Here is a 27,858-nt window from a genome sequence, read left to right as displayed (position 1 = left end):
ACAGAGATGGTGACGTGCGCGGGGTACGTGCCGAGCCGAGGCGAGCGAAAGGCTTTAAAAATCGCTCTCAAAGCGGCTGTTCCTGAAGCTGGAGGGAGCTGGACCTGGACCTGGACCCTATTGGTGTGCGGGGGTGGAGCCGGGCACGGGAGCCGGAGCCGGAGCTGGAGCAGGAGCGGGAGGGACTAGAGACCTGAGACCAGGAGCGCAGGTACCGCGGGTGGTGCTGGCTGCTGGGGATGCTTGTGCTGCGGGCCGGCTCGCCTCACCTCACCTCACCTCGGCTCAGGCAGCAGCGTAGAAAGCCCTTCTCTACTCTTGCCCCTCTCTCCGCCGGCTCGGGAGGAGCAGGTGGCCAACTCTTCCCGGGCAGGATGGTCCAGTTCCTTGGGGAGCTGGCGAGGCGCACCCAGGCCCGAGAGCTGAGGGAGGCGGGCACAGCTCCTTTTTGTGGAATTGAGCGGACAGCTCCGGGGATTCCGTCTGCTGTGGAAGAGCTGGGGCCGGCCAGAGAGCAGAGAGTGCCCAGCCCTCTCTTGTCCCAATTTCTTCTTTCCCCTCTCCTCTCTCCTTGTCCTCGCCATGTGGCTACCTTGCTAACCATCCCTCTTCCCGTAACTAGTACAGGAACCAGAGGGACACCCCTTGCTAGGGAGCTAACTCCCTTTCTCGAGGTTCAGGAACTTCCCCATCCCAACTCCCTTTTACTATACCCAACCCGAGAGCAGCACCTCACCCTTCCACCATGATCCCATCTCCAACCCTTGCGCTCTCCATTCCAGAGATTCTCAGTCTCCATCCCTGTTCAGACCAGCCTAGCCCTCCAGTTCCGGGCCCTTCCCCCACCTCGGTATTCTTTTGCCTCCTCATTGCCCTTAACCCCCAGCGGGGCGTGGGGCTCAGTCTTCCCTTTCTTTGCGCCAGGGGACCTGGGTTTACCGCCCTGGCGCGGCCTCCTCCAGGAGACCTTCACGTCGGGGTCCTGGTTGGCTGACTTTGGGCTCTGGGCCAGGAGGTTACCGGACAGAAGCAATGACCAGGCTCGAGTTACGGAGAGAGAGGGTATATAAATAGCTCTCGACTGTGATTTGCATCGGCTGGGCTTAGGGGAAGGCACTCTTCCTTCACCCCTTCTGAGCCCCCCCACCCCACCCCATCCCCCAGTCCCACAACCGATTGAGGTGTGGCTGTAGCCGGCCCTGTGACCCGGTGAGGTACTATATATGGTTCTGCTGTCCGGGGTATCATCCTCATTCGTTCATGGCTCTCAGCCTGCCTCCCTTCTCCACCTCGACCCCAGCGTTGGAAAAGACCAGGCCCCAAAGACTGCCTGAGTTTTGAGTGGGACATTATCACCAGAGGACTTAGTGGGTTCTGGATTTAATTCTTGCCTCTTAATCTATCTACTCAGTTCTTACTGTATGCCACATTAGGCTTCCCCTGCGTGGTTCTGGGTTTTGAAAAGTGACTTTTGATGCTCCAAAGATCTATCAGAGTCTAACCTTTTTCTTAGGACTCTTGCCAGAGGAGAAGAAATTGCACACGTGTGTCTGTTAACTTCCTTAGAGGGAAGGCTGGAACTCTGGGCTGGGACTGCTCCCTTTTTGTACTCTTTCTCCATTTCTTCGGATTTTAAAAGCTTCACAATAACCACAAACACACTGTAGAAAGATGTTTAGTGGCTTCAGTTTTCCCAGCATATTCCCAGAATCTGTTCTTAGTTCTTTGAAAAAGATATTCCATAGGGGAGAGCTTTATGTCTTCTCGACTTGACTTAGGATTTCTTTGGCATCAGGTTGGAGAGTTGGGGTTCAGAGGTGTGATGTGTGGGTTAGGGGTGGTAATTGGTAGTTGGTAGCTTTCAGGATAGCTCCTTTAAAAAAACACACACACAAGGATGCATAGATGCTCCTCTCTACTCTTGTACAAAGTGTGTTTGTAAAGACTCTGTTTCTTGTTGGTGTTTGTCTTTACTATCTCACATAATTGCATGTTGAATTGGAGCTTTTATTGGTATTGGGAAAGGTCGCCATTTGCCATTTTCCCTCTTCCTTGAATCATAGCATTAAGAACTGTTAGATGCTTTCAGCTTGGTGAAAGAATAGCATATCATTCCACAAACACAATAGGTGAATTTGGCAGGCTAAGGATCTAATTTAAGTTTGCCAGCCTCAGACCCTCTGTCCTTGGGTATGCTGGGATAATATCAACTACAGAGTTCACCATCCTTACCTTTCTAACAGTTTAACCTAACTCTGTGAAACTTTGGGTTCTTAATTTAAACTGTTCCTTTTCCTAGAGTTTGAAGAATAACACAATTGCATCATGGAATCCTAGCCAGAGCTGTTGTTAGTACAGGATGAAGGGGGCTTTTCTCCTGGGTGTGAATGTGGGGAGGGGAATGTTCTTATTCCCTGTTCCATGCCTCCAAGTCCTTTGTGGTATGTGACAAAATGGCCCCTTGTTGATACCCATAAGGTCTCTTAACTGTGGTGCCTCTCTGGGACCATGCCACCTTCTGGTATGACTGTTTCAGAGATGAGATTGTCCTCTGTCCCTCTGTGATCCACCACCTCCCCTCCCCATATGAATTTGTCGGATATGCCAATCTACCTAGTTATAGATCTGATCAAAGCATGTTAATTAGAACAGAAAGGAATCTTAGAGATAATCTAGTTCAAACCTTTATTTTACATAGGAGGAGACAAACCTAGAGAGGTGAAGGGCCTTGTCCAAGGTCACATTGCTAGGTGGTAGTAGTAGACTCACTAATAGGACTGTTAGTCCTGTGCTCCTTCTATTTACACCATGTGTGTCTCCTACTTATCAGAGCCAAAGTCTCAGTTACCTGGCCTCTGAGCAAGGAGCTTACAGGACGGTAAGTGACGATGGCCTGGGAGCCAAGCACTGGGAATTCCAAAGCCCCAGCCAGAGCCCAGGGTTCCTTTCCCTCCTTTCAGCAATAGATCCCAATCCGATGCATTTCAAGGAACATTTATTAAGCACCTTCTATATTCAAGACGCTGTGCTTGGGGTAGAAGATACCAAGACAAATGAAAAGCTGCCTTCCCCTCAAGGGGCTTACTGAGAATGGGTATGTTGATTGAAAAGGAATAAGTATCTGCCTGTGAAGTTAGTCTCTCTCTACCTGAGGGATGCTAAGTTTGGCTTTTAGAAAAGCATCAATAAGAGAAGCTTAGAAGATGGAAAGGAGAAAATGCATGTAGAATTTAAGTGGACTTTGAAGGAAATAAAAAAATATCCAGCTGTTTTCTTATTGGCCAAAGGAGCCGTGAAAAGGTTGGTGGAAAAAAAAAATCATAGCTTACACATTTATAAAACAAAATGTGATTACAAAGCACATTATTACATACATTCTTTCGTTGAATCCTTATAATAACTTTGTGATATGGGCATAATGAAAATAATATTACAGATTAAAAAAAGCATTCAGAGAGTTTGTCCAAGGTCAAACAGCAAGTAAGTGGCAGGCTTGAAATTTAAACCCAGGTCTTTTGATTATTAAATCCTATAGTCTTTCTTTCTATTAGAACATGTTGTTTGATCAGTTGACCAAGGTCAGGTGAAAATTTGGAGTCAGTGAGTGTTTGAGCACTGGATTTAGAGTCAGAGGACCAGGGCTCTAATCCTAGGTGTGGCTTATAGTACCATATCTGGTGTAGAAGAGATGGTACTTTTTAGGGTGACTATTTCCTCATCTTCAAAATGAAGAAGTTTGATTAAATGATCCCTGAGGATTTTTCTAAATCAGCTCTAAGTCATATGACCTAAAGAAATAAAATCTCTATGAAAGAATTTTAAGATGATGTTGCTTGGGTGAGCTGCAGGGTGGGGCAGGAGTCAGAAAGGGTCCTAGGGGTTTGACTCCAGGTCACAGCTTCAGATTGGGAGCAGAGGGGAGACTCCTGGAACTGAGGACAAACTTGTAGTGCCCATTTCATTGCTAAATTGAATAAGGCACTTGGCTAGTTCAGAACCAAAGCTCTAAGGTGTTCTATAGGATTTAGGACTGGAAGGGACCTTAGGGATCACCTTGTGTAACTCCCCCCCAATCCTTTTTTTTTTTAACAGATGAGGAAATCACATGATAACATATAGTTTTGCCGCTGCCCCCACTCTCTCCTGTCCACTACGTCAGCAGTCAGTGGCCTAACAGGATAGTGTGGACTGTGTAGCAGTTAGCTACGAATATGTTCCCACACCTTTATGGTGGCAAGGAAAGCCACCATACTTTTAAGTTGGTTTACCTCTTGAACTGCAGCCTCTCAACCTGGAAACCTTCCTCTTAAGAGTTCTAGCATATCATACCTATGGAAATCCAGGGAGGAAGAGGGGTCCCCTTACCTGCTCGATACAGTGAATTGATGAGAAGTAGTGATGTTATTGATGCTGACACTGTTGAGGCTCAGTTCTACTGTTTTTTAATCTTAGACAATCAAACCAGGAAACTCTGATATCCTAGTTGATAATAAACTAATCATAATAAACACAGCCTATTTGCAGGTTTCTAAGGGGACTGACATCCTTAGAAATGAACATTAAAGATGAAAAGTAGAAAAAAAAAGGGAGAGAGAAGAGATTTAAATAACCATCTTAGAATTATTTAAATCAATTTAACTAACCCTTCAGTTTATGTTGGGTGAGATGGAAGGATCTTTGTCATAAAGGCATTGGTCAGAGGGTGTCCTGAAGGGTGAGTTTGTTGGAAGTGGGGGAGGAGGGGAGGCAGGATGAGCCCAAATTATTAGAATTCTCTCTGGAGACAGATTCCCAATTTAGGCACAGACATACATCATTTTATTGTGCTTTTGATTTATTGTGCTTTGCAGATACTGCATTTTTTACAAATTGAAGGTTTATGGCCACCTTGCATTGAGTAGCAACAGCATGTGCTCACATCATGTCTGGGTCACATTTTGGTAATTCTGACAATATTTCAAACATTTTCATTATTATTATATCTGTTAGGGTGATCTGTGATCAGTGATCTTTGATGTTACTATTGTAATTGTTTTGGGGCACCATGAACCATACTCATACAAAAGAGTGAACTTACTAGATAAATGTTTGTGTTCTGAGTGTTCCATGACCAGCAGTTTCCCCATCTCTTTTCCTCTCCTCTGGTCTCCCTGTTTCCTAAGACACACAATTTTGAAATTAGGCCAATTAATAACCCTACTATGGCTTCTCAGTGTTCAAGTAAAAGGAAGAGTCAATGTATGTGGCAAACTTCATTGTTGTCTTATTTTAAGAAATTGCCACAGCCACCCCAAGCTTCAGCAACCACCACCCTGATCAGGCAGCAGCCATCAGCAGCCATCAGCATTGAGCCAAGACCTTCCACCAGCAAAAAGATTACAACTCACTGAAGGCTCAGATAATGGTTAGCATTTTTTAGCAAAAAACTATTTTTAAATTAAGGTATGTACATTGTTTTTTTAGACCCAATACTTGGTTATCGTACTTTGTGCTCAAAGAGTACCAAAATAACATCACTATGTTGCGGTCAAGGTACGGCATGTCTGACCGTGGCTGAACAGACCAATACAAGCTTTGAAGGCTCTACCACAGGTTGGACACAAATAGTCCATGTGAACATTTGAAATAGAGATGTCTCTAAATTTGTACATCTCATGTTTCATAACACTATTGCACACTTAACAGACTACAGTATAGTGTTAACATAACTTTTTATGAACTGGGAAACCAAAATTGCAATATTCACTTTTTTTGTGGTGGTCTTGAACTGAATTTACAATATCTCCAAGGTATGCCTGTACTATTCTAGCCCTTTGTGGAGCTAGTGTCCCTGGGAAAAGGGGACCGTCTTAGGAAATGAGGGGAAGATCATAGGTTTAGAGCTGCAAGGGACTTAGAGATAACTGAATTCAACTCCAGCCTTTTAAAGTGTGGAAACTGAGTCTCAGAGAGGTTAAAGTGGTCGTACTAATTATAGCTAGAATGTGTGAGTGATGGGATCTTAATCTAGGTTGTCCTTACTCTAAGCCCAACACACCATACTGAGTCTACACTATATAACTTGGAGTTCTCCCATTCCCTCCATGGAGTAGTATTTCCTAAGACTTTGTGGTGATGGGAGAGCACTGGGAGTCAGGAGCCCTGGCTAAATCCGAAACTGGCTGTGTGAATTACTTCTTCAGTCTTGTGCCTTCCTTTGTAATCTCTTGTATCTCTAAAGGTTCTGTGAGTCTGTGAGTGTCAAAGAAAGCTCCTAGATAATTCCTTGAGTGTCTCTCTCTGAGGCTAGTCATTCTAGGTGAGCAGTAGGGGTGGGGATCCCGGATCAGGGGATTATGGTCAATCAGGGTCACTCAGTTATTTAGGAGAATGGTTGTTATTACTCAGAAGGGAAACTGGGGAGACTATATTCAGTATGAGGCAGCAGTCATTCTCCAAGATCCTAGTCACTTTAAGGAAGGAAAAAGTGTTCAGGGAGGCAGGTGTGTGAGTGGCCTGTGTATTAGTCACACAAACTTCTGAGATCCATTTGACATACATACGTGAGACACTCTGCTGAAGAAAAGGCCTTTTAAAGACTTGTCTGGGGATGGGAATGAGAGGGCTTCTTATGGAAGGGTTTCACAGGGACTTTGTGCCCTTGTGCAGGAAGGTGAACAGTCTCTCTGGCCTTAAAATGAAGGCGGGACCCAGAGTGATGATGGCCTCAGCAGAGCCTTGGGCAGCCCTTGTATCTTAGACCTTGGTTCCCAGGAAGAGTTGTGGGAGGAGGAGACACTGGGGTAAAAGATGAATGAAGTCCTGCTGTGCCAACACCACAAGGTGCACAGCAGCTGTACTGTTAGTCTGGCAGACATACCTCGGGAAGGGTGGAAATCCCATCTAGAGACAAAGACCTGGCAGGGTAGAGGAAAGGGAACTTTTGAATCGCCAGCTCTTTTAAAGTGGCCAGCTGTGGGACCTCTACCTGTCGGGGGAGGGGGATGGGGCTGGCGGGGCCTGGCGGCTGCTGGCAACATTGGTGATAGCGTTCAGTGTGGTGAGCCGGGTGGCGTGATCAATTCAGCCAAACACAGCAGCCCTGGCGAATGGGCTACAACAGAAGTTGTCTGTTCCTGTAATTTTGATGGAGTGTATACTCTGGTGAATACAGCTGTGCTGTGGGTAACTTGAGCTGAGTACTGTAGACAATACGGTAGCAGCTCCTCTCCCTGCTCGTCACGTCCCCCACGTCCCCATGCAGCTGGGTTTCCTCTGAGCAGACAGGCTGGCCCGGCCCTCTATGGGGTGCAGGGAATATTAGGGGTGCCCAGGGCAGCCCTCTCCTCTTCCTTCTCCTGTAGCTACAGTCCCCAGATAGTCCAGAGTCCAAATTCCCAAATGTAAATGTGATCCTTGGTGAAGTGATAGGATCTGGGAATGTGTAGCTGGGGGTCGCAGGTCAGAATATGCTTGCAGGTATTAGGGGTGGGAGTAGGGAGCTTCCAAAGCTACTGGGAGCAAGACCCTGGGATGGGGCAGAGAGGGCTGGGGGTCAAGAGAAGCCAGACACAGATAGCCCTCTCTTTGCAGTTTGAGAAAATGATGGGGAAAAAGAAAAAGGGATAAGAGTAGGAGCAGGGCAAGGCTCAGTCACACAATAATTGGGTATCTACTACCGCTCTTGCTTCGAAGAAAGTTAAGAAGTTTGAAGGAAATTGAATTTTGAAATCGGGTCACAGCTCTTGCCTCAGGGAGCTGAGTTGGGAGATAAATGGTACAGGTGCTGGAAACTGACCAGGAAGACCTGTTTCTCTTCCACTCCCTGAAGGGATTCCGAGATAAGTTGAATTGTGGGTTCGGGGAACTCAAGGGAGCAGCAGGCTCTAAGATTTGCATCCCCATTTTGGAGGCAGAGATGATGATGATGAGAAGGAGGACGAGGAGGAAGGGGCAGGGAAAGAATCTAGTTGGGGTGGTAAGTTAGTATCTTGAGGCTCTTCCTTTTCCCTCATTCCGTCTCCACTTTGCCTTTGTGCTTTATTGACCTATTGTATAGAGCAGGGGTGGGGAAGCTGCGGCTTTGAGGCCACGCCTGGCCCTCTAGATCCTCAAGTTCCGGGATTCAGCCAAAAGGCCGCACTTGAGGACCTCGAGGGCCACATGTGGCCTCGAGGCGTAGGTTCCCCACCTCTGAAGAGCATTTGGTCACCCAGTTGGGGTTTGTATCTGATTCTTTCAATCAATAAATGTTTATTGGGGATGAGGCACTGTGCTGGGCTTTGGGAGCCAAAGAAAACCAAGTCACTGGGAAAGATTGTGGTGATTGGCAGACTTGAGCTGTTTGTTGCCTGAGTATTGAGGGTAAGATTACTATGTCATGGAAGACCAGACAGATCTTCAGGAAGCCGAGCCACTTGGAGTTCCCAGGGACTTAGGCCAATGATGTTTCCCCCACACCCCTCAGCCCTGGGAAAAGTACAGCACAACCAGTCTGGCATTGCCAGGCCTAGAGATCCATCTTAAGGACGTGGGGGTCACAAATATAGCCACAAAGAAAGACGCAAGAGCCAAGAGTTGTGGGTTGTTGAAGGCTGATCCTTTTGGTTGGAGCAGAAATGGTTAACTAGGGGGCTGACATATTGGATAGCATGAAAGGAAAGGGAAGGGAATATGTATTTATATATAGTGACCCTTTCTACATTACAACTTTCCCCAACACGGTTTCCATTTATTGTGGGTTGGCATAAGAAATTAAATGTGAATTTTTGGGGAGTTTTGCGGAAGCCATAGAGGACGTGTGAAGGGCAGCAGATGACATTGATCCTATGACCAAACACAACCCAAATTTTCTTTTCTTTCTTTTTCTTTTTTTTTTGTTTTTGTTTTTCTTTTGGTGAGGCAATTGGGGTTAAGTGACCTGCCCAGGGTCATACAGCTAGTAAGTGTCAACTGTCTGAGGTCAGATTTGAACTCAGGTCTTCCTGGCTCCAAGGCCGGATCTCTATCCACTGTGCCACCCTGCCTCCCCCAATCCAAATTTTATAATAAGGCATTGTAAACACCTTTGCCTCCCTAACGCCCTCTCCTCCCCCACCCTCAGATATGGAAGGGATAACTGTAGTCTCTACTATGTGTCAGGTACTGTGCTAAGTGTTTTTCAATTGTTATCTCATTTGATCCTCACAACAACCCTGTGAGGTAGGTCCTCACCTTACAGATGAGGAAACTGAGGCAAATAGAAGTTAAGTAACTTGCTCAGGGTCACACAAGTAAAGTTTCTGAATTTTAATCTACCCATTGCACCACCTAGTGGCTCCCACCTATCTGGATGATGGTAATATCAAAGGTGTTGCTGTTGTTTAGTCATTTCAGTTGTATTTGACTCTCTGTGACCCCATTTGGGGTTTTCTTGGCAAAGGGTACTGGAGTGGTTTGCCATTTCCTTCTCTTGCTCATTTGCAGATGAGGAAACTGAGGCAAACAGGGTTAAGTGACTTGCCCAGCTAGTAGGTGACTGTGGCCAGATTTTGAACTCAGGTCTTCCTGAATTCCAGGCCTGGTGCCCTATCCATTTCATCAACCTAGCGGCCCCAAGATCAAGGGTATGATCATCTATTTTTATATGTAACTGAGGTGGAGTGGAAGAGTAGGTCATGGAAATTGAATAGATTGAAGAACTGGGAAATTAGGGTATTTGAGGGAGCAACAACATGTATGTTGAAGTTTTGTAATATAAGGATAGGGCACTGAACTCGTTGAAGAAAGAAGGGTTGGGTGATAATTTTGAAAAGCATGAACCTCAAAGGTGTAATGGTTGCTGAGGGATGATATGGGAGAGTAGGGCAAACCATTCCAGTGTCTGCCAAGAGAACCCCAAAGAGGGTCACGAAGAGTTGGAGAGGACTGAACAACAACAATTGAGGAAGAGGAGTTTTGAATAAAAGATGGAGAAACTGATCCTCCGAGAGATGAAGTGACTCACAGGGTCACACAGGTGGCATGCAGACCCAAGTTCTAGGACTTCAAGCTCAGTGCGCCTTTCATGACCCAGCAGTGATTTCATTTTCCTTTTGGCTCCAGCAGGGACTCCCCAAGGGTGCCTAGAGTGGGCGAGGCTATCAAAAGCTTTCGATTTCTTAGTGTCCAGGGCTGAGCACGCCTGAACCTCTTCCAGCTCTCGGTAAGAGTGGTTTGGACTTGCTTCTGGGCAAGAAGGCCCTAGTTGAAGGTGCATCTCATCTCAGCTAGTCACCTCAGAAAGAGAATGGGCCAAGAAGTGTTCCCTAGAAGAGGTACTCTTGATGCACATTCTGACAGCAACATGAAATTAGCCAAGTCGGGTATTGGATAGGGGTGGCAGTCCCAGACCTAGATAGGCCTGGTGGTCTGGGTTATTCATATATCTTCAGAGTGGGGAGAGGTTGGAATAGTCTTTACCTTAGCCTGGGAAAGCCATAAGGACTCCAGGCTCGCACTGGTTTCCCCACGGAAAACCGGATTTTGGGATTGCATTATTTGTATAGTATTAAGATAGGGCAGCTAAGTGGCTCAGTGGCTCCAGGCCTGGAGTCAGGAAGACCTGAGTTCAAATCTAGCCTCAGACACTTTCTAGCTGTGTGACCCTGCGCAAGTCACTGAGGTAAACATTGTGTGTTTACCTCAGTTTCCTTTTCTGTCAAATGAGCAAGAGAAGGAAATGACAAAACCACTCCAGTATCTTTGCCAATATAACCCAAATGGGGTCACAGAGAGTCGGATATGACTGAAACAAATGAACAACAAACAGTATTAACTGACCTATCCGACTTGACCATGAATGAGCTATGTAGACCCCCAACTCCCTATAGACTTAATAACTGCTGGATTCAGGCCCCTTTCTCCTCAGCCTCACCCCTCCAAGGCTTTCCCAGTGACCTCTGCATCAGCTCCAGATTTGGATCTAGGCCATGGTCCCCTGATGCTGACTTCCAGGGCCTTCTGTAGTTCTCCTTAGACCATTTCATCAGCTTTCAGTTGTGTCCGGACTCTTCATGACCCCATTTGAGGTTTTCCTGGCAAAGATACTGGAATGCTTTGCCATTTCTTTCTCTAGCTCATTTTATAGATGAGCAACTGAGGCAAACAGGGTTAACTGACTTGCTTGGGGGTCACACAGCTAGTAAGTATCTGATCTGAGGCCAGTTTTGAACTATGGTCTTTCTGACTCCACGCCTATCTCTCTATCCACTGCATCACCTAGTTGCCTGTGTGACCCCCTTCCTTTCCAGGGATCTTCACACTTTCATAGTCCCGTTTCTGTGACGGTACGCCTTTTCAGGCAGAGAAGTCCTGGACTGTCTTCATCTGACTCAGGATTCTTTTCTACCACACACTTGCCTCCTCCTTCTCCTTCCCCCAGGGGACTTACTTCTTTTTCAGTAGTGGTGGGTAGAGGAAAGGCAGGAAAACATTAAGAACTAGATATACATTTGCTCTTTGTACATGTTGTGTATTTGCCTCCCTACGAAGCTGTTTTCCTCCCAGTAGGATGGTACTTGAGTTCAGGAAGCGTTTTCATTTTTGTTTTTGTAACTGGGGTGCTTGGCACATAATAAATGCTTAAGAAAAACTTGTTAAATTGAATTGAATGGAACAAAGATTTATTGAGTGCTTATTATGTTTCAGGGGTTGTGCAAGGCCCCCTGGGGGATAACCTTAGTCCCTATTCCCCCAACAAAGAAGGGTGAGGCATCCTTCCCCTAAAATAAGACCTGATGGTTTCTGTTGGCCCAGTTCTCTTGGCTGGAAGGCAAAAGCATTGGGGTAGATTGAGGGTTGGGGAGATGCGAGAAAACAATAAAAAGGCAAGGCTAGGAGACTGAATCATCATAGTACTGCCAGCTTGCATAAATCAGGAAGGGACTATGGATGATATATCCAGAGGGCTGGATGACAAGGTCAAGGTTATGGTTAAATATTCCTGAGCCTACAGAAGCTCTGTTAGTATCCCTTAGCCCCTCTCTGTCTGCCTTGGGGTTGGGGTGGGGGTGATCCAGTCTACTGTGAACTACATACACAGTGTATACACTTCTGGGCCCTGACAAAGTTGGAGAGATGGAGAAAGAAGAGGCTGCTTCAGGGTTGTAGATGGAGGGGTGAGGTGGGAGAAAGGTTTGAATCTCTGCTCCAACTGTATGACTTTGGGTAATATGATGGCTTCAAAGCCTGAGTTTCCTATTTTAAAAAAGGTTGAAAGATTTGGAGTTGAAAGGGACCTTTGAGATTATCTAATCCAACCACCTCATTTTACCCAGTGAGAAAAACAAAGTGTAGAGAGGTTGACTCAACCCAAAATCACATTGGTAGGAAGTGGCAAAGTTGGGATTTGAACTGAGTTGTGTGGATTCCACATACAGCGTGTGAGACACGGCCTCACCAGGTGTTTGTTGTTGTGGGGAAAGCCTGACACTCTATGTATGCGAGTTGTTACCTTGGGAGCCCCTTTTTAACAACTCTCTAAGTCTTGTCTCCTCCCAAGGATTTGGAGGGAGTTCCCAGTGAAAGATCCCAGAATGGAGGAAATGGCAGAACCTTCCCTGACTCATTCCTTCCAGGCAGTAGGGGTGTATTGAGTCACAAGCTTTTCCTCTTTAGAATCATTTTCTTATAGGCCAGACATACCTACCCAAGGCTGTGGAGCTCAGAGTGGCAATAATAACCTAGAGCAGGGGTGGGGAACCTGTGGCCACACGTGGCCCTCTAGGTCCTCGGGTGCAGCCTTTTGACTGAATCCAAGTTTTACAGAACAAATCCTTTTATTAAGGGGATTTGTTCTGTGAAGTCTGGATTCAGTCAGAGGGCCTCGAGGCTGCTGGTTCCTCACCCCTGAGCTTAGTCAAAATCTCTTGGTGAGGAGGGTGCCACCCAGAGGTATGGACTTTTTCTTTAGGAGAAATTAAGTTCCTTGGCTCCGGCTATTCACATGCCTGGGATGCCTTCTTTCTTGGATCCCTGGCATCCCTGAAGATTCAACTGAAAGTCTACTTTCCGCTGCAGGGTGGCCTTTGTCCTTGCTCATGTGAAGACTTTCTCCTCTAAGGCTACTACCACCTCTTCTGTTTGTATCTTGCAGGCACAGATTTCTATAGATAGCATCTTTCCTCGAGGGCAGGGGATCTTTTGCCTTTTTTTTTTTTTAGGGGGCGGAATCCCAGTGCTTAGCAGCATGGTGCCTGGCACATAAGTTAACAGTTAATAAATGCTTATTGATTGGTTGCTAAGGGTTAGGACTGAGCATTGATCAGTGAAAGAGCAAATGGTTCTAAGAGAGAGAAAGAAGCAAAGACAGAGAGTAAACTTAGAGCTCTCTTTATGCCTCCACATGTGCATGAAAGGCTGACTGTGCCTGAGGGGCTGACTCTCACTGTTTTGTCTGTGTGGGTCCAAGTCCTTAGCTGGGTGGTGGGTGGCCTCTTGGTGGCTGCTCTCCTGGCTGGCATTCTCAGACTCTTCTGGATCCTAGGGACCCATTCTTGGCTTTGAGTGATGAGGTTCATGCAAGTAGCAAACCATGTAGCCAGGGAATGGGGTCAGAGCAGGAAGGAGAAGGAAAGATGCCTGAGACGTGGGCAAGAGTATTACAGTAACAGTTAAGACAAGAATGGATCTTAGAGATCATTTTACAGAGGAGGAAACTGAGGCTAAACGATGTGAAGAGATTTGCCTAAGATCATGTGACTAATTAGTGGAAGACCTAGCACCAGGAACCCAGGACTCCTGGTTCCTAGTCTTTCCACCATAGCATATTGGAAATTGAGTAAAGTTTGGTTTGGCCTGTTGGTCACAGAGAGCCAGTGAAATGTAGTAGTTAATACAGTTCTTCCTGAGCAACCAGACATGCTTCTATAAAGAATGGAACGCCAGTTTATTTAAAAAATATGTAAATGGAAGGTAATCCTTTTGGCTTTGCAGATGAGGTGAGTGGGCACCAGGCCTTCAGATGTGAAGGCAAGCTTTGTATTATGGGAGAGAGCAGGAAGTATATGAGACTGCAGTATCTTCCTGCTCACCTTTTGTAAACAGGAAAATGACAAAAGGGAAAGCGCACCTCCAAATTAAAAAAAAAATAGGCAAGACCTTTTTTCTTTGAAAACTGGAATACTGGGTATGTTAGTCTGTTGATCTGTGTCCTTTGTCGTCAGAGGGAGAACACGTCTGGGGCACTGGAAGTCAGCAAAGTAAATGCATCTTTCTATACTTTTTGCAGTAGGGGTGTTTCACTAGCAGTTTTTGAACCCTTCAGCTTACCTTGAGCATCTGGCAGCATTTGCCCTTACCTTGTTACCTTTGGTTTTAGGAGACAGGTTGCCAGGGTGTGGCCCTATATGCTTCAAGACCTTGGGAGGGCAAGGGGTGAGTTTTGGCATGTTGATTCCTGGACGTTTCTCAGTTGTAAAGGACAGGTGAGTGGTATAAAGGGCATTAGCTGTAGGGTCAGATCTACATTTAAATTCTAGCTCCACTACTTACTTACCTCAGACACATCACTGCGCCTCTCTCTCGGCCTGTTTCCTCATATGTAAAGTACATTTTGGTTGGGGGAGGGAGGGGTGTTTGGACCAGCTGGTTTCTAAGGACCCTTTCAGTTCTGAAACTTGTGAAACAAAGAACATAGTGACTCTTCTGCCTTGGGTGCCCACTCATCTCCTCTACCTCAGCCGCTTGAGAAGGAAAGTGACCTGATTCTGGCTCCTTACAGACCAGTCTCCCCTAGGCCCCAAGGGCAATCTTGCTTGGGTTATTTCTGGGTTGGGTATGTGGCTCTCATATAGATAGCGTGGTTATAAATGTCACCAAAAGGCCACTCAGCTTGGGGTATGCACACACATGTGCCCAGCACTCAGTGGACTGGACATATTGCACCAGGTTTAGACCTTTCTCCTCCCTGCTTCACTCTGCTCCTATTACAATGTTTTATGAGGAAGCATGCCTCACTGGCCCAAATGCGAGTTACCTCAACAAGCTTTTTAGCCTGTTGGGGAAGAGCAACACACATTCTGCTTTTGAGCCTCTCACCTTGTGAAGCAAGGGGACACCTGCAGGTGACAGAATAAATGAAGAATGGCTTTTGAGTTCTAACCTGCTTTAAACTTTCCTGACCTTCTTTTACCTAACTTAGAGTGGAGACTCAGGTGTTTTTAGAAAATCCAGTTCTTCTACTAAATAATTTCAGAATTGTCCAAGAGTACTCGATCAGTTTCCCCTGAGGCAGACATTATTTATGAGGTTTTTCTCTTGGATTACTAATCCTTTGTCTCCTTACCTCCCCTACTGGTTAGTATTATCAGGATCTTGTCATTCCCTAGTTATTTTGCTGTTCAGAATCTCCAAACCTAGTATTTCAGTTCCCCTTCTCTGCTTCAGCAGAGGGGAAAGATAGGCTTGGACTTTGTATGTTCCTGGCCATCCCCAGCTTGTTACCTGCCAGTGCCCAAATGCAGGAGGTGTAGGATGTTATGTTTGCTTGAGATGTAGTTTTGCCCCTGGGATGTTAAATTTTTGACTTGGTTTACTATTTACTCTGGAAGCAGTTTAGGATTAGCAGACAAAAGCCATATCCTAGGGACCTACGGCTGTATCTTCAGATGGAAGAGTGTTTAGCTGAGTAGTGAGCCTTGAATTAGTTTGATGTCCAGGTAAGGGCCCATCACCAAGAATTTTCAGGACAGATCTGAAAAAAAAAAAAAAAAAAGCGCCATACATTCTTCTTCCATCCAGTTCCTACTGGTTGTGGTGGAAGTGGCTTGTGGTTTGTCCTTCATTCTTGAAGAGGATCATGACATCAGGGAAACGATGACATGATTTGCAATTGATTTTGATTTGAGTGAGGGAGGGCTGTGCAAAGTTACCAGCCTCACTTTCTCCTTCAGAGCAATCTGGGTTCAGTGGCCAGATATGGATGAGGATGACTGGCCCAGCAAGTAGTGGGAGATCTCAGTTCTTTTAAGCTAAGGTCTTTCCAGGTTCTCACTTTGAGTAAGGCAACACCCATTCAGTGAATAGGTCTCTTTAAGAAGTGAGACAAGGGATGGCCCCTTTAATGATAAAAAAAAATTATATTGGGAGGGGAAGACCCTCAGGGTTGCTGGCCAAAAAAGAAACTGTTACTATTTACATTCACTCTAAGCATGGAGCATCCAAAAAATAACCAGTAAGTGGTGCTTAGGCAGGGACCTGTTGTTGTCCAGTCTAGAGTGAATTGGGTTTAAGGCTTGTTTTTTGAGAAAGAATTCTAGCCAGTGAACCATAAGTTAACTAGGTAGCTTTTGGCAATCAAAATTTACCCTCCTTTGGGCAGAAACCCTCAGGTAAGGGTAGAGGAGGAGAGGAGAGGAGAGTGGGAGTGGCTGCTGTGCTGTTGAATTCCATGGACTGGGAGGTTTTCTCCTTTTGCATGCATGAGTTCACCTGGATCTTCCCAGATAGCCACTATGAGACTCCTCTGATTTACAGAAAGCACAATCTCTCCAAATGTAGTATGCTGTCTGAATTTCAAGAAATCTTCAACTGTTCAAACTTTGCTCCCTTCAGGCCATCTCAGGCTCAGTAAACATAGGTGAAAGAAAGGGTATTGGGGTCAGGTGTAGCAGTGTGCCAGGAATAGAACGTTTTCTGCATAGTTATTTGAATTGTCCAAAGGGGGCTTTTATGGCATTTAACCCAGAGTGCCTAAATGGTGTCTATTTTGTACCTGCCTCTTTTCTCCAGGGCAAGATGTTAGGGGACTGCTGTTCTGTTCAATTAGGACACTGATGACTTGTCAGTAAGTGACCAGCCCAGAGGCAGCTGGTAAACTGTAGTTTTTGCATTTCTTTGGGGGGAAGAAAACACCTTCTGAAAACAGTGCCTTGGGAGATTTGAGCCTAACTGTCCATATTTGTGGTAGTTATCCACCTCTGTTATTAATATTCTAGGTATTCAATAAATATTTATTAAATACTACTATGTTGGGGCCTGCAAGGCTGCTGAGGATATCACAACAAAAACAGACTGTCCTTTATTTAAAAGTATCACATTAGACAAAAGATATTCTTTGTTTATTTTAGCTTATAAAGAATCCTTAATGTCGTTTATGGCAGGCCCCCTGATTCCAGGTGGAATGATGACCATTTAACTTGAGGAAGTTTTGTCAAACAAGGGACTTCCAACTGGTCAGATGAGTTCACAGTCTGAACGGTGGTAATGGAGTGTAGTTGGGAACCTTTAATGTCATCTGTCTGTATTTTCTCTTTTTGAGCAAGGAAGCATTGCATGAGAGTGCCCTCTGCTGATCAGTGGGTATGATGGAAAGAGCATTCAAATGAGTCAGGGGAACCAATTTCTTAGGCTTGGATCTGACTTTCTGTGTGACCATGGACAAGTCATTTTTTTCCTCTGAGCCCATTTTCTCATTTATAATATGAAAGGGCCTTCTAGATCTAACACCCTATGATTCTATGAGAGGACCTCTGGGGCACTGATTCTAACTGGTTTGCTTACCTTTAGGGGATGTCCCTAGTAAAGAGACCTAGCTGAGGTGTAGTTATTATTAATAACTTGTGTTCTGTTCTTGGGCACGTTTAATGCAGAGATGACTTGCATTTGGTTATAAAATCATAGCTGGCATATCATTTGCTCTAGCATTCAAACTTCAGGCTGGGTACATAATAAGTAGTCAATAAATAACCTATTATCAATTGATTCTGGTAGTTTAATGACTAAGCTGTCCAGGACAAATATTTTTTTTGTTTTTGTTTTAAAGAGCTTCAGAGGAAAAACACTTCCTTTTATTCCACTTCAGTGTTTAATTGACCTAATAGGCAAGATGGGCTTCTTTTCAACTGACAATTCATAAAAATCAACTTTTTACTTTGTCAGCTCTGGAGCAAGGAGCTGCTTGCAAAGTGAGGGGGGTCAGAGGGCACAGACGGAGGTGACGAGTGAATGGAAGGGTGAAAAATAAAACACATCAGAGTTTCTAATCTCTGGTTCTCATTAAGCCCCTTTTCCTTAAGGAAGGTAGTAATCCAGTTTTCTGTAGGTGAAGCTTAAAAAAAAAAGAAACTGCTACTCTTTAAGCTGTGGGAGGAAGAAAAGCAGGTGCAAAAGGTGTAGCTTTTGGAATCTCCATCTCTCATACCCCTGCCTCCCAATTTTTTTTTTTTTGTCTAGGCTACAGGGTTAAGTGACTTGCCCAGGGTCACACAGCTAATACACTTACAGCTTAGTACACTATGGATCTGAGGTCGCATTTGAACTCAGGTCCTCCTGAATCCAGGGCCGGTGCTCTATCTACTGCGCCATCTAGCTGCACTCCCCCCCCAAATTTTTAAGGTGGATAAGGGGGGCTGGCAGAGTATGGTGAGTAAATAAGCAAAATGTTCACTTTACAGTGTCTTCACTCTTACTGTATGAAAAAACTATCACTAGATGTTATGGGCCTCTATTTGATCAACCATAAATTAAGGCTGTATTGATCCCAGCCCTTCATAAGGGTGGGATACTGCATGAACATGATCCCAATGGCCTTGGGACTACAAGGCCTGTGTTATTTGTTATCTTTGTCTTGTCCTTCAAAATACCTCACAGCAGAGCTCAGAAGTTAGTTTGTTTGGAAGCCTAGCTTCCCAGTTCCCCAGCACCAGGTGGGTAATTCTGATGTACGTGATTGTTATTTCTCAGGTGTCTTTTGCATGTGTGACAACTCTGTCCCCTCCCTAAACCTGATGACGTCTTAGATGAGATTATCACCTTGGCAACCTAGAATGCAATCTTCTGTATTTCCTCTTTCTCAGACCGCTCAGAGCCATCACTGACAGCATGGGAGTGGTGGTGGCTGACGATGGTCCAGCAGGCGTCAAGGCCCCAGATGGTGGATGGGGCTGGGCCGTCCTCTTTGGCTGTTTCATCATCACAGGCTTCTCTTATGCCTTCCCCAAAGCAGTCAGCGTCTTCTTTAAGGAACTCATCCGGGAGTTTGACATTGGCTACAGTGACACAGCTTGGATCTCATCTATCCTGCTCGCTATGCTCTATGGGACAGGTGAGAAGAGGCCAGCTTGAATACAGATGGCATTCTCCAAGAAAATACTCAGCCCTTAGAAGCAGGAGTGCTTGAGAAACAGCAGTGTAACTAGGGGAGGGCAAGTGGGGCCCCTGAGGCACAGTATACTTGTGAATCAAAACATCTCTTGTCACTCCCAAATCCCATGACCACTGAGAAAAAGTAGGGGGTTGAAGAAGCAGGCATAGTTCAGGGTCTGGAAAAATGCATATAGGGATATTTGACTTAGGGTTGGGAGGACCCATTCCTGGACTCTGTCCCATTTCCATTATAATTAATTACCATACACCTTTGTTGAGTCCAATTAATTCATGTAGGAAGCAGGTTGAAGGCCACTCTTTCTAATCTAATCTGTAGAGCTTAATTTGTATGATTAAAGCATTGAGGAACATTTTAGCTCCTGTACCTCATTGTTTTTTTCGGACTAGATTTCAGGATTTCTAGAATCAAAATCTTTATCTGTGCAGTCTCTGTAACTTGGTTCTGAATTTTATGTCTTGATTTTCTTCCATGCAAAATGGGCCAACTATAGCATTGTAGTGGAAAGGGCATTTCATATAGTGTCTACAGGACCTAAGTTTGAATTCCAGAGTTCTGCTACTTGCTACCTGTGTGATCTTACTCTCCCTGGGTAGTAGTTTATTTCTCTGTAAAGGATTTGTAGTAGATTATCTCTACCGTCCCCTTTTAGCTTCCCAAGTACTAAGTATACTGACTGGAACCTTGTAATACGAATGATCCTAAGATGAGAAATTCAGCATATAGCAAGTGAACAGTTATTCACGTACCAAAAGGATCTTGTCATAAGACAAGGTAACAAGGTTTCCATCACTGAAATACAGATAATTCTTGATCATCTGAACTAATGAAGGGGAGCAGCGGTTTATGATGATGAAAAAAATTCTAGATACCTAGATAGATAATATAAAATTTCTGTTTGGCCAGAGCGTTCATGGGTATCATGAGGTAGATAAATGGCATAGTGGAGGGGCCTTGGTTTTGGAGTCTAGATGGGAGGGGTTCAAATCTGGGCTGCATGACTGACCTGCAGGATTTTGGTCAAATCACTTTTCCCCTCTGGGGATTAATTTTCTCCTCTGTAAAATGAGAGATTTGGATGAAATTATTTCTAAGGTACCTTCCAGTTCTAAAATTCAATGACTCTATGAAATTTACTTTATGATAGTTATGTTTTACTCAGGAATATATTAAACTTAGTTTGCATTCCCTGAACTCTTCATTCCAAAGACTCTGTATCCTGTCGAGAGAGGGTACATTGGCAGGGTACCAATAATGGCAGGGGCACAACCCTCCAGGGTTAAGCCTTGGTTACCTAGTAGGCACTGAGGTATATGCTGAACAAATGCCATGGTACTGGAGGTAAACCAGTCTGGGGTAAAACACTTGTCACAGAACCTTCACCTGTGGAAACTCACTGTAAGGGGGCACCATAAAAAGTACAGTTCAGACTATCTGATGGTAACTATTTCTGAGAAGAATCAAAGTGCAGGTTCTTGCACAAGTGAGGCCTTGCCTGGGCAGATCAACCACAGAACGTCTATGGTTTGTAAGCTCAGTGGGTCAGGGTGCTGGGTTCCATCTCACATGGGTGAGTTGTAAGCGATGACTCCATTCTAAAATCACTGAAGCTGTAGTTGCCCCCAGCAAAATCATCGCACAATTGTGTGCCTACTAGAAGTGTGGGTGGATGAAGTGCAACCCCACTACCCCTACTAGAAGAACTCAAAAGTACACATCCTCCTGATGTGTCCTTTTCATGTACAAAAGACTTCATCATTATTAATTACTATAGCTTGTTAGACCTGATGCCTGTTGCACATGGCTCAGAAATAGGACAGCAAATAAAAACAGCTTGTGGCAATTAAAGAGCCACGCTTCACTACAGTGGTAGGTCGTTTCAGAGCTCAGGGGAGGATGGAAAAGGGGACAGACTGCAGTCTGGAGTACCCAAATAAGCCTCGTTCCTGCTTCTCAGGTCCACTGTGCAGTGTGTGTGTAAACCGGTTTGGCTGCCGGCCGGTCATGCTGGTGGGTGGCCTCTTTGCCTCGCTGGGGATGGTGGCTGCCTCCTTCTGCACCAGTATTATTCAGCTCTACCTCACAGCTGGAGTCATCACTGGTAAGTATGGGAGCCCAGAGAAGGACTGAAAATCACAGGTAGGTATTAAACTTTTAACACAGGCAGCTCCCAGTGATCTGAAGCCCCCAGAAGGGATCAATATGAACTACAATCAATGGGAAATGCAGCAGCTACAAAGTGACCCTCCCCTCCCCCCATTTACCAAGGGAACTCAGTATCCTAGATAATGTGGAAAGGCATCCACGGAACAGCAACAAATGGCATTTCTATAGGGCTTTACACATATTTGCCTCCTTGGAGATGGCTGGGGCAGTCAAGGCAGCGGTCATTTTCTTCTTGTCCAGCGTTTTCCAGTGAATCCTCCTGAGGTGATATCAACTCAGGCTAAAAGATTCCAATGGAAAGGCCACTGATTTACTAGCATTTATTCTACTTGACTTTGCCAGGTGTGTATGCGGTTCAATCGCTTCTTGCTGGGGCCGTTGCTAGTGAGGAGAGGTCATTTCTCTAGGGGTAGTGGTATGTACATAACATCTTCTAAAAGACAAGGAAGATTCTGGAAGAAGAGAGATCACTGGACCCAGGGTAAAGAGACCAGATTCTTTCTAGCTCAGGGGTGGGGGACCTGCGGCCTCTAGGTCCTCAAGTGTGGCCCTTTCACTGAATCCAAACTTCACAGAACAAATCCCCTTAATAAAAGAATGTGTTCTGTAAAACTTGGCCTCAGTCAAAAGACTGCACCCAAGGACCTAGAAGGCCACATGTGGCCTCAAGGCTGCAGGCCCCCCACCCCTGTTCTAGCTAAAGCATAGACTCAGGTAGTTAGCTTCACAGGGAAGTCAGATGCCTTGTCTGTGAGATGCCCAATCCTGATCCCATATAAATGCAGTGATAGGGGCTTTGTATTTGTGAGAAAGTCCTCTGTAGGAATATAATGTTTATAAAATCAACTAGACTAAGTAAAAGTCATTTACATATAGCGTTCTAATGCATTACAAAATTTTGGGGGACAGGAGATTCACCTTTGTGGGTGTATATTTTTCTCATGCTGATATTAAAAAGATTTTACATTCCCTATGTATACACTAACTTAATGGGGAGAAGAGGTGCACAAGTGAGCTGAGTGGCATGTTACAAAAACTTTGCGGCCCCCCCAATAGTTTTTACATATAGATCACAGAAGGCTGTTTGTAATCATTAAATGGAATAAGAGAAAAAAGCATGGAAAGAATAACAGTTGATCACAAGTCAGATTAATGTTTTGATCTTAGTGAGGTGGGGCACCTCTGGAAGGGATTAGCTGGACCGGCCATCTGGGTTCTAAGCCTGTTCTTGTTCTTCTTTTTAAGGCCTAGGCTTGGCACTCAACTTCCAGCCTTCCCTCATCATGCTCAACCGCTACTTTGACAAGAGGCGCCCCATAGCCAATGGTCTCTCAGCTGCAGGTAGTCCTGTGTTCCTCTGTGCACTCTCTCCACTGGGACAGATCTTACAGGACCTTTATGGATGGCGAGGGGGCTTCCTCATTCTGGGGGCTATGCTGCTGAACTGTTGTGTATGTGGGGCCCTGATGAGGCCTCTGGATGGTCCTAAGAAGCTTGAAGGATCTGAGGTAGCATCAAAGAAGAAGGCAAAGAAGCTTCTGGATTTCAGTGTTTTCAAGGACCGTGGTTTTCTGGTCTATACTGTCGCAGCTTCTATTTTGGTACTAGGGCTCTTTGTACCTCCTGTTTTTGTGGTAAGCTATGCCAAGGATATGGGAGTGTATGACACCAAGGCTGCCTTCCTGCTGACCATTCTTGGCTTCATTGACATTTTCGCCCGGCCCATCTGTGGATTTGTGGCTGGAACCAAGTGGGTCAGACCCCGCTGTGTCTACCTCTTCAGTTTTGCCATGTTCTTCAATGGCTTCACTGATCTCATAGGCTCCATGTCAGAATCTTACACTGGCCTAGTGGTCTTCTGTATCTTTTTTGGCATATCCTATGGCATGGTAGGAGCCTTGCAGTTTGAAGTGCTCATGGCCATCGTTGGCACCCAAAAGTTCTCCAGCGCCATTGGCCTTGTACTACTAATGGAGGCAATTGCTGTGTTAATTGGACCCCCTTCTGGAGGTGAGTGTCTTTTCTCATTCTTATATTAATGTCATTAATATAATTAATCATTCTCCTTTTCAGAAATGACTGAGCTTCACAGTAATGTAGGATATAGGTCATAGGGCATCTGGCAGGAAGTTGAAGACTCCAATCATCTTTATGAGATGCTCACAAAAATACTAGTCATTGTTACCTAAGTTTTTTTCCTTAATGAATGAAGCCAGTCTCTTGCCCAGTTGGGAAAGCATAGGCCAGCCCCTTATGGGGCTTTCATTAGGAAATTACATATCACTATCATTTTGGGCTATGTTTCCAGGAAGGGAGAAGAATTCACCTCCTACTGGGCATATTAATCCATAGGACCAGGGTTGGTAACTAAAGTGTATGTCCACAACATCCTCCCACCTTGTCTCTACTTCTGGGGAAAGGAATGTGGTAGTAGTGGTGGGGTATACCTCCATGGATTCATGATCTCATTAGTGTAGGGAACTCCCTTCATCTATGCAGATCTTGACCTCTTGTTATTTTCCTAACCCTTATAATTCTTGTCGATGTCTTTCCACAGAGTGGTTCTATCCAATATGCTGGAAGGCCTGCCTCTGGTTCTTTTAATATTTTGTAGCTACCAATGCAGCACTATTGTCCCCTCTTCTCAAATCTAAGTTAATGGTAGGGGACTAACAGATTTTTACGTAGCAATTACCTGATGCAACTCCTTCACTTTACAGAGATGATGAAACTCAGAGGAGTTAAATGATTTTTCTCAGGGTCCCACAGTTAGTTAGGTTTCCTGATTCCTGGGCCTGTTCACTTTCCACTACATCAGGCTGTCTTCAGTGTCGAATTACTACCCAAACACAAGTCCACTTTTCACTTCCAACCTATCTGTTTCCAATTTCCAAACCAAAGAAAATTAGCTTGTCCTTTGGTGTCTGAGGCCTGAGCCCAGCTTTGTTCAGGGAGGGGAGGGGCCTCAGGTGGTGAGTCCAGGAACTAGAAGATTTACACCTGTGAAGGTAATATAAGATATAACCTTCTGACATCAATCAGGTACCTCAGTGCCCCTGACTGGCAGCAGAAACTGCAGAGAGTAGAATTCCAAGTGGTTAAAACTCATTCTTCAGTTCCTTTCAAGAAAGCAAGTAATTAGGATTTACCCAAAGAGGAACAAAAATAATTATTTACATAACTGATAGATTCTGTTCCCATCAGTTTCCAATGACTTTTAACATTGCTTAGTGCCACTATAAGATAATGGAATGGAGTGGGGGGAGGGAACCTTCTTGTTTTTCATTTTCCCTTTCACAGGGAAAAAGATACACTTTAAAGAGTTGAGATTGACTAAAGAAGCAAACTTTCTTAATAGTAAAGTATGGTGGGAGAATGGCAGAGTGGAGAGAACACATCTTGACTACTGTTGCTTAAAAAAATCAGTTGGAAAGATAACTTTAAAATGAGAATTTAAAGTAGTTTGGATCAGAAGAAGCCTGATCCTGGAAGTAGGGAACCAGACTCAAATTCTGATCTTTGTCTTTGTTATGCAACCTTGGCTGACTCATTTTTATCAGTGCTCAAGAATCTTCATGTTTAATTTTCTATAGTGAACATTTTTAAATGAAATAATTCCTTGCTATTGGAGGTGTTCAAACAGAGATAGGACTGCCATTTTTTGGAAATGGTATCAAAAGGTGTTCCTGCACTGGAGGGATGGCTGGTCTAGATGACTTCAACCTTTATAATTCTAGACCTCTAAATCATCATTAGGTCCCCTTTAGGTAAATTAACTGAAGAAATCTTACATATATTATAATATATGTATATTCTCTGTCCACACTCTATCTTGATTTTATAAAAGAGAAAAAAAGAAATTACCTAGAGCCTCATATTTGCTCCTCCTAATTTTTATTTGAAGGGAAACAGTAGAGAGTGACGTAAGAATGAAGAGTCAAGCTGACAAGTCTATTTTAAAATTCAGAACCTAGAGGCACATGGGGAGGGATGCCTTCCGTAATGGCTGATTATATCGGTGAGCTCCTTGAGGGCAGGCACTGTCTTTTTTTCTTTTTTGGCTAGGCAATGGGGTTAAGTGACTTGCCCAGGGTCACACAGCTAGTAAGTGTTATGTGTCTGAGGCCGGATTTGGACTTAGGTCCTCCTGAATCCAGGGCTGGTGCTCTATCCACTGTGCCACCTAGCTGCCCCGTCAGGCACTGTCTTTTGCCCCCTTTTGTATCCCTAACATTTAGCACAGTGCCAGGTACATAGTGGGTGGTTAATAAATGTTTACTGGCTAAAGGCACCTGGGTGATGGCACAGGACATTGGGCCTGAGGTGTGTGGGGAGTGGGATAGGGAAACTATCTGGCCTCAGAAGAAGTTGGTTTTGACACTAACAGGGTATTGAATTAGGTTTTTGGGTATCTGTGCACAGAGCACCAAAGCAAGCTAGCCTTCCATAACTTTCTGGTGACTCCTTCTGATACCATCTGAGACAAAGATACGCAACCAAGTGTTTCTACTGGAGTTAAGCAATACTCATCAGTGCTAATACAGAGCTAAGATTTTGATCCTAAGAAATGTCATAATGGGACAGAGCAATGATTCCACTGTCCTATCTCTGGTATTTGGCACCATACGGATACGTTAGGTGAGAGCATAATGGTTCTTCCTGATATTTGCCTTAAAAGGTTAGGGATGTCCTAACTGTCTTTAATTATGTATTATGCAGAATAAATTCATGAATTTATTTAAACAGTTCTTGAACCTATTAACAATTTTTATCCTGTGTCATCACTTAGATGAACAAGTTCCATATGTTTACTGAGGTTAAAAGAAAGGAGGAAAGGCAAGAGGCACAAAGAAAGGAAAGAAAGAAAAAAGGATTTGCATACATGGCAGTTGGTGGAAGAGAATCACCAGCCACTGGTGCTCACTCTTAGTCTCGGAGCCTTCAGTGTGGAGTCAATAAAGACTAGCTCAAAAGATTAAAAAAAAATCCAAATACAAAAAAGGAGCCTAAAATTACAAATACTGACTCAGGAGTGGGGGTGGGGGTGGGGGATAGGGGTGTCCATACACTGTTTCTGAGAATCCTCACAAATGTCAGAAACAGGCACTAACTAGGCACAATCGATAGATTTTAGTGGGAAAACTCGTTCCAGGTTATTTTTCATCAGGTTTGCGGCCTACGTGTTAACAATCTTTCATCTTGCATGAAGCAGGGTCCCCTAGTCCTGAGGTATGACTCTTGACCTTTTTCAGGCAAACTCCTGGATGCGACTCACGTCTACAAGTACGTGTTTATCTTGGCGGGAGCTGAAGTGGTCACCGCTGCCCTGGTGCTGGCTCTGGGCAATGTCTTCTGTATTAAGAAAAAACCAGAAGAACCTCAGACCAAAAAGGAGGTTGTGGAGAGGGAGGAGCTCTGCCAACTGGAAGACAAGTCTCCTGAGGAAGCTAGAATGGACTCTGTTGATGTGGAGTGCTTCTTGAAAGCAGAACCTGAGAAAAACGGGGAGATTGTGACCAGCCCTGAGACTTCTGTCTGAACGGGAGCCCAGGGAGGGAGAGGGTTGAGGGAAAAGGTACAAAGAATTTCAACACTCTTATTTATTTTAGAAATAGGACTAGCTTAGGGCGGGGCCATCGGCTTGACTCTGGTTGCCCGGTCAGCGGATCATTGCATGGTCGTTTTTTGCGGGGTGGGGAGGTGGAAAGGTGGGGGAGGGGGGAAGGAGGAGATGACTGGGTTGGGAACATCTCATTCCAAATCAGATCTGTGGTGAAGCCAAGTCGCATGGTTACAACATTTTTATGCCAGGGAACTAGCCTGTGTCGATCCAGTTTAGCAGTTCTGCTACCCATCACTGTGCTGAAGTACCTAGAAACTCACACTTCAAAGAAAAAATTATTTTAATCAGGGTTTGGGGAGGGGGAGTTAGGAAAGGGTGGGTACATGGGGGAGGGGGCTGTTCCTAAGTTTATCGCTAATGTTGCTCAATTGTGGCTTTCTTTTTTCATTTGTGGTGTTGCTACCATGTAAGTCTTCTCAATGTTTTGTGTCAAGACCAAGGGGTCTTGACATTTGGAGCGTTTGAGATTAACGTTCAGTGTGGGATTGAAAGAGCCTCAGGAACTCAGTCCTTTTCTGGGACATTCATAGACTCTCTTAATTTGGGAGACATATGGCATTACTTGGCTCAACCTAAATATCCTTTTTTACAGATTACTTTTGTTAAGGAAATGATTATTTCTCCCAAATGGTTTTGTTTTCTTGTCTACATGGGTCAACTTTTAAAGTGGCACTTTTATGGTGAATTGCATAGGTGACAGAGTTCATTCATATGTGGCATCAAGAAGATGCAGAAACAGTATTAACTGGAACAGAGGCTGTGGGCCATCATATATGCATATTTGGGGGTTAGGTTGAGGACTTCCACTTTCTGGTCATTCTAGGAAGCTGTGCATCTTTCACATAGTTTATAGAACCGAATGGGGCATCAGGGCCACTTAGGGTATCGTTTGAGTCACAATGTGTGTTTTTGTTCCCTATGTATAAACAAATACAACAACAACAAACTTTCTACTGCCTTCCATTCC

General features: G+C 44.7%; 1 protein-coding gene across 1 annotated transcript; it reads left to right on the top strand.

Moving 5' to 3' along the window:
- On the top strand, positions 1–27,837 carry SLC16A3 (solute carrier family 16 member 3). The gene is made up of 5 exons (XM_027873141.1): positions 1–211; positions 18,795–19,042; positions 21,060–21,203; positions 22,514–23,278; positions 26,521–27,837. The coding sequence occupies exons 2-5, from the start codon at positions 18,820–18,822 to the stop codon at positions 26,805–26,807; spliced, it is 1,419 nt and encodes a 472-aa protein (XP_027728942.1). The 5' UTR covers positions 1–211; positions 18,795–18,819; the 3' UTR covers positions 26,808–27,837.
- Positions 27,838–27,858: the final 21 nt, after the last annotated feature.

Source organism: Vombatus ursinus, unplaced genomic scaffold (genome assembly GCF_900497805.2).
Source record: "Vombatus ursinus unplaced genomic scaffold, bare-nosed wombat genome assembly UNPS02014801.1, whole genome shotgun sequence".
Classification (NCBI taxonomy): domain Eukaryota; kingdom Metazoa; phylum Chordata; class Mammalia; order Diprotodontia; family Vombatidae; genus Vombatus; species Vombatus ursinus.
The sequence above is the reverse complement of the archived record's forward strand: the minus strand, read 5'-3'. Positions and strand labels throughout refer to the sequence as shown.